At 38.8% G+C, this 7639-nt stretch overlaps 1 protein-coding gene across 1 annotated transcript; it reads right to left on the bottom strand.

Moving 5' to 3' along the window:
• Window positions 1–3615: 3615 nt before the first annotated feature.
• On the bottom strand, window positions 3616–5930 carry LOC115753928 (WD repeat-containing protein LWD2-like). The gene is made up of 2 exons (XM_030692791.2): window positions 5809–5930; window positions 3616–4738 (listed from the first exon to the last, which is right to left on the bottom strand). Exon 2 carries the CDS (start codon window positions 4715–4717, stop codon window positions 3683–3685), a length of 1035 nt encoding a protein of 344 aa, XP_030548651.1. The 5' UTR covers window positions 4718–4738; window positions 5809–5930; the 3' UTR covers window positions 3616–3682.
• Between the last annotated feature and the right edge of the window lie 1709 nt (window positions 5931–7639).

Raw genomic sequence — 7639 nt, forward strand, 5'->3', positions numbered from 1 at the left:
TAATTCCTTTGTAGTTTTTTAGTGCACGAAAAAACTCTGCGAAAACGAAAAGAGAGTCGAAAGTTCTTCTCCTTCTTAACTTTCTGGTTTACGTAAAAAATCTAAGAAAGCATAAAAAGAATTAAAACTTCTTCTCCTCCGTAGTTTTGTGAAACATTTTAAAGTTTAACGAAAGTAGTGAGAGAAGCAAAATTTTTCATAGTCATAGGTGAATGACTAAATTTTCTCTTTCTTACTAGATTTGACAGTGAATTAATTATTATCTGCGTTTGTGTATTTTCGGATTCATTTACATTGATATGTTAAGTACCAAACATTGAACATAATGAAGTATGAATATATCTAGCTTTATTACTGCGATTTACCAAATAGTGAATAGGATATGAAAAAATCCTTGAATTTCAAATTCTATCATATCCAATCCTATCATAATTAGAAATCCGAACGACCAAATGCGATCTAAGGGTTTTATTCTTGATGTAAGATTATTTCATCATTTTTTTTCATTTTTTTATTTTTAGTTTTACTAAAAAAAAGACTTATACGCGTCCTGTCCAAATAACTTTTTTTCCACCTTGGTGGCTTCTTCCACATAAATTATATTTCAACGTTTCCTTCATGCTTGTCTTCTTTTGAATTTATTCATAATTATTATAATCTAAGCAAGCACTAATCATATACTAGAGTCAAGAAATGTTAATTTTATTTGCAATTTCTTTACTTTATTTCCTTAGTTTATTCTCATGATCACAAATGTTTCAAATTTTTTGGATTAAAATTACGAGAATTTACACAAAAATAAAATACTATAGTCAATGTATGCATTATACAGTACTCGTAGATTATTCTCTAACTTATGATTAAGTTATTTTTTCGATAACAGTTTCTTACTACAAAAAAATAAAGAAATATACAACCCATTAAAAGAATAATTAACTTTTTTTTTTGTTAGAAACACAACAATTAGTTAGCTATCTACCAAATAAACTATTTTTTGAAAAGAGGTATACCGATTTTGTTCCGGTAAAAAGTAAAAACAAAAACATAGAAGGAAAGCATCGGTCTTAAATCAAGAGTGCGCTCCACACTTAATTTTAATAAATTTTATTTAAGAGGAGCATAGGTAATTTTTTTTTTTTTTTTTTGGTGACCCTGGGAACCCCCGCACGGCCGGCACCCGGGGGGTAAATCCTCGGGGCAACACGTGCTAGCCACCACACACGTGCCACCGGGTAAGTCACCTCGCGACGTCCCTGGGATTCGAACACTCGACCTTTTGCGAGAGGAAGAGTGCTCGAACCGGTGGCGCCACTCGGGTGGGTGGTAGGAGCATAGGTAATTTAGTCTCTAGTAAAATTGAAGCAAATGAAAAAGAAGAAAAAAAGGCTGATAAATAATCTTAAGTCTTCCAATTAAAAAAAAAAATCTTAAATCAATAGCGAGACCAGCTATGGATAATATAATCAATTCAATGTAAAAGGGAGTGTAAGGAGCTAATAAGGAGGTGAAAATAGCAAGGGCCTTTTTTTAATTAAACTTAATTCTAAACAACAAACAATTGTGTTTGCTTCACTTTTCGAGAACTGTGTTTAGAAGGAAGTGAATTAAAAAAAGAACCTTGCTACGCTGATGGTCACCGTTATTGTCAAGAATAACAGTGACCTTCCAGCCACATATTCTCAATTACGAGATAGGGGCGATCGAAAGGTTAATTTTGGTCATTCTGTCTTATTTTAGCTTTTTAATTTTACAACACTTACTTTAAATCAAAAAAGAAAATTAACGCTCTCAATTAATGAGTAATTTATACAAAATATAGAATGATGATATGTGCGTCTACGATTGAAATTGTAATGCCCTCGACCGTACGGTCAGGAAAGCATTTTCCTTTTACGAAACAAGAAAATGATCATTTTTTTTTAACTTGACAAGTTAATATTAATATAAAATATATTTCACATGACACAACTTCAAGTCCATGTAATAAATTTAGAAAGCAAATTTTGATTCTCAAATAAAACTTTAATGAAATCCAAGGAGGTGGGACTTCCAAAATCCCATTGATTTCCCAAGGAAACCAGGATAATACTTGGTCAAGACTGCACCATTACTCTACCCAGTGTAACAGTGCAGTCATCTAAGCTTTTTCCTTAAAAAAATTGCTTGCGCCATTGTAAGAAAATCTCTCTCTTTCTCTCTTTTTTGGTAAGAACTTAAACAGTGCTTTTATGTGCATAAGATAAGTATCTATTCAAAATTATCCGCGCAGCCTTATTTCAAAAAAAAAAAAAAATACATGAAAAAAGTGCAGCATAATTTTAAATGGTTATCTTATCAATAAGATTCTTTCTACTATTTGATTTACTTAAAGCATGTCGAAACACTTTAGAATTCGATGCTAAGCATTCCCATCCAGGTAGAACACAAATGAATCTTGTGTCAGATGAGCAAACTCCTAACAAGCTGGATGCTACCCGATCCTTTTCATATCAATACCTTGGCTTTCAACCTTCAAATCGAAACATGTACCCTGATGTATGTCACATCTAACAAATGCGCAATCCACTAATATCCGTAGGTTCATTTCTTCCGACATTGAAATGCTCGAAAATATTCGCTATCATCGCGATCCAGATTTATAGGGGATAAAGAAGAAAAGGAAACATTAGGCAAGGAAAACTTGCAGGTGAGATAACAGTAAAATTGTTCAAACCACCGTGCTGTACAGCTTTCTTGAAACCGGCGGAGCTAATTGAGAAGATAATAATGCAGGCCTGGAATTGAAATGGGAAGTATCTCACTCGTTCTCACTGAAGATGGTCCCAAATGTGACATTGGTCGAAGTCAACAATTTAAAGGTCAAAACCTCAAACAACAAAAAACGAGCTCGTTGCAGCGTTCCAGAGCCATAAAACCAACTACGACTATAAACGGAAACCGCCTCTACAGACATCGACGAGATAGGTCGGCTAGAGAATACCAGATCTAAATAAGAGAGAGAAAGCATGAAAACAATATGCATACAGATAAGCTGATTAGTGCATTATAAAATCATAGGAATCAAACCAATAAACGACGACAGAAAGCATGATCATCGACTTTCACAAACCGGAAGAGTATAATGTGTAAACTCTCTCACTACTTTCGTTAAGTTTCGACGTAAACCAAAGAGTTACAGAGGAGAGGGAGAAGGAGAGGGTAGGATTTTCGGGGAATAACTTTTATATCATGAACATGAGAAATTCTATCAATCTTTATCCCGCCCTCTATAACATAGTATTTTTATTAGGGCCACGTCCTTTTTTCATACGACTTTGTCTTATCTTGGACAACAACAAAACACGTCATACGATATAATTTATCCTATCACGACTTTTATCTTGGTCACTATTCGTGGCCTTATTTTTCACTACTAAGAAAGGAGTATAGAGTACATTTTCAAATTCGCGTACTGTGTTATGTATATTTTTCTGTATCTTTGTCCGTGAGATGTATTTCCTAATTTCATCGATTCCCCTTGACTTTATGTACAGTTAATTATCCGTTAAAATTCCAATGGCCGTATTATCAGCGGCAAGCCTTCTCTAGCATGCTGCTTAAGTTGGTACTTACGTTAGACTTAGACGTGTAATTACAACTACTTGAAATGACAAACATCTCTTGACGTACGAATTATGTAGCTTCAAACTTTGAGAAGCTGCAACTTATTCAAGAAAGTAATGGCGATCCAGTCCAACTCAACTGGAGACCAACGCACATTATTGATCTCGGCCACTGACCCGTACCACACCTCTGGCTCCACCTCCCCGGCATTTTCTGGCCGGAATCCGGCGGGAACGACATCCCATATGAACACTCTCGAGTCGTCGCCAACGGAGCACAACTGCCGCCCGACACGTGGGGCCCATGATATGGCATTCACGCTAGCCTTGTGCCTATTAAGCTCCATGAGAGGTGTGGTCGGAAACCTAATGTCCAGCACCACCACCTTACTACTATCGATCCCGACCGTGGCCATCGACTTCGGGTCGGCCTTGTTCCACTCCAATCTCAACAGTGGGCTATCCGCGGCGGGGTTCTCGTATATGATTGTTGACCGCTCCTTATCTCTCAAGTCGAAAACCCTGACCGAGCCATCTCCGGAGACTGAGGCGAACACGTTGAACCCACCCCACGAGATGTCATACACCTCCTTGTCGTGAGCAACCAGCTGCGCGTCGACCAGCTCCCTCTCTACATCCCAGATCGTGCACGTGGTGTCGACACTGCAAGTGGCGATGCGGCGGGCGTCGAAGCTGGCCCAGTCGAATGAGGTGATGGACGAGCTGAACTCACTGCTCTTGTTGCCGTTCAGGAGGGCTTTGAGCTCAGTCCGGTCGTCGCCGATCTCCCACACCCTCAGGTAGTCTCCGGAGGTGGCTATCAAGTCCGGGTATGAGGGGTCCTCGGATGGGAAGAACATTATGTTCGTCGCCGCATAAGGGTGGTCGAAGGCTAGGCGGGAGTCGGACGTGAAGTCGGACGCGTCAGGGTCGAATTGGACAAGCTCGACTTTGTTGCTATGGTCTTCGAGGAAGCTCCCGACGGCGAGGCGCGAGCCCTTGTCGTGGCGAACGGACCAGCCTAGGGAGTAAATCGGCCATTGAGCTAAGAAAGTGGAAACGCCTTCCTTTTTGGTGTCGATAGGGCTTTGCATGGAGAGTTCGGTGCTGGTCATTCGGGAAAATGCCTCTAGAATCTGCATGACGTGGGACAAAGCAGATCTCGGTCGTAAGCGTAATTTTTACGGTATTACTATGTCCAAAATAATCAACTTCGGCTGCATTATTGGTGAACAACTTTGATTTTATAAACCATGATATAGCGATTGAAATGTCAAAAAAAAAAAATTATCTTGAATGACATGTCAATTGATTACTTTTATTCTTCGGAAACGTGTTCTAGGATTTTATTTTGTTTATTACACCGTATTGTTCTCCTTGAGCGCGAGGTTAGGTACAAAGTAAAAGTTAGCCATCTCTCATCCATTGTTGTTTGACCAGCTTGCTACGTTATAATGTGTTTTGGGTCCACTTATGTTTATATTCTTCAATTGGGCTGCTAAAGAAGACAAAATCAAGATTCAAATATGAATCGATTTGAGTAAATCAATTATGAATCGATTTGAGTATATTCTTTTAGAATTATAATTTCTCGCGAAGTCTTTAGTTTGAAGTAAATTAAAGTGAAATCAGACGATGACAACATATGCATTTCATCCAAACGAGGTGCAATGTTGAGCTGTTTCCCACTCGTTTTAAGGGTTTTGAGCCAATTGACGATGCACGAGTTAGCTACAGACAGCAGAATATAAATGTAATGCATGATTTCTCGACACGCTTAAGCTTTCTTCATTGCAAAAAAAAAAAAAAAAAAGAGAAAATCAGTTGTCCCACTCAAGCTATCGAATTAGATTCCCCACTTCCTATCTTCCATTCTTTTATGGTTTTTTTTATTTTTAATAGCTAATAAGACTTAGCATGAGAGAAACGCGCGGTTCTATTTGAAGGAGACATCTCATATTGGAACTAGATTGGGATACCGACTTGAGGTTGAGCGTGCAACCCTCAAGCTAAAAGAACCTAAAAACTATAGAGAAACATGACTGAAAACATGCTTCTTTCTCTTAAAAAGAGATATCAAGAAACTTCAAAAAAGGAAGCGTAGGTTTCATTAGAGCTGTAATGGAAGAATATTATGAACTCCTAGCCAGCATAAGAGAGAGAGAGAGAGAGAGAGAGAGAGAGAGAGAGAGAGAGAGAGACTTACATAAACTCGAGAAGGAAGCAGGGGCCTTTTCTGGGATGTTTACAGCGAGTGAGCAGGCGAACGAAGAGGGAGGGACGGAGGAAGACGAGAGGAAGAGCAAATGAGCTGAAATGGAAGGTCAGCTGGGAGGGGAGGAGTCAAAAAATCCCTTTGCCCTTGCGCGACTTTAATATGCAGGAGCGGGCATGGGAAGGGAAGGTGAAGCTAATGGTCAATTCTCTTCCACGAGGGTCAGTCGTGTGTGTGAGTAGTTATGCCACTCTGTGTAGGTGGTGCCTCTCCCTCTTATTATCATATTGACCTAGTGCATTCGATTTGACCTTGGAAATTCAAAACGACACACACACACACAAAAAACCAATTAGGTTCGCCAGAAAACACGAAAATTGTTCTTACATGAACCGGGTTGATGCTGCCGGTGCTAATTTGAACCATTAAAGCCAGTCGATCTCATGTGAAAAAAAAAATCGATAGATTCATCAGATTTGGATTTTATATGTTGTATATACAAATATCGACATTTAGGGTTACCTAACTTTTGAGGGAAATGTTTTGTAATTTTGAGTAATGTTTTGAGGTTTATGATTCGGAAGCAAAAGGGCTTTAAGCCAAACCAAACTTCTTTCCTAGCTAGAGCATTCTTTATTTTTACTCATAGGAAAGTAAAAGGTGCTTGTTCAAGAATTTCCTCAATCGTAAGAACAATAATGCTACCACTCTCATAAATGAAGAGAGGGAGAGGGGAAAAACAAGCACGGGAATTCTCCCGAGAGTACATTGGAATATGAACACCGATAATATTATTTCTGGATGCGTCTAAATAAATGGAAATTTGGAATTCAAAAGACATTCCCAGAACATTATGGTTGATTTAGGTTTTATCCCTATGGCATCACGCATCATGGTCTTGAAGACGCAATACTTGAGTTCGTTAACCGAGATATCCCCAATGATCTAAGATGGTTACGCATTCAAATTTAGGTAGTAGACGCAAGAGATGTTGATACACATTGATACAAAAGGTTCATTGAACAATGATAGATGGAGTCTCTTTTGAAGGATCAGCTGGTCCTAGATCGTCGAGACGTGAGATTATTACATTCCATTCGTACCTCGTTTAAAGCAACATGGCAAAGTTCACAATAGATGCACACCAAAATATGAACCAGTAATCACATGATCACCGCCGCGTTACCCCTCTCTCTCTCTATAATGGTTGGCCATGGTGATGAGGCTCCGTGGGTCCAGTCTTGACCGCGCCGATGTTTGGCCGTGATGGCAGTGGGAAGAAGAAGAAGAAGCAGCAGCTCCGTGGGTCAAGTCTTGACCGCGTCGATGTATGGCCGAAGAAGAAGGAGAAGAAGTGGCGGTCCATGTTATTTTTCTGTTGTTGGCCTAGTCAGGCGCTGAATTGATAGCCACACCTCAGGAAAAAGCACATGATGCTGGTCGCACTGCATTTAGTAGAAGAATCGCATTGCATCGATTTTTGAAAATTCATTGATTAGGTTGAGCAAAAAAAAAAAAAAAAGGATTCAAAGAAAAATTTGAACTCCTTATTAATTAGTCATATAAATTATCCAAATTTTTATTTTCCATCTAATATAATATTGAAGTTGAATTTCCTCATTTAGTGTGGCCCGTTAACTCTAAATATTTAAAATAAAAATAAAAAACTGGTGACCTTTGCCAGCACTATCCGTCGGCATAAATTGCTAACATAATATCTCAGTGGTGGCATTCATTTTTCTTGTGTTTTATTTGGGGTTGTGACCATTGATATTTGTCCAATTGGACAAACAACCGACATAGCAACAGCGATGCGTAAGCG

This window comes from Rhodamnia argentea, chromosome 10, assembly GCF_020921035.1.
Source record: "Rhodamnia argentea isolate NSW1041297 chromosome 10, ASM2092103v1, whole genome shotgun sequence".
Taxonomy (NCBI): Eukaryota; Viridiplantae; Streptophyta; class Magnoliopsida; order Myrtales; family Myrtaceae; genus Rhodamnia; species Rhodamnia argentea.

Coding starts and splice junctions, on each gene's coding strand:
- LOC115753928 (XM_030692791.2), bottom strand. CDS start 4,717: ATGACCAGCACCGAACTCTCCATGCAAAGCCCTATCGACACCAAAAAG.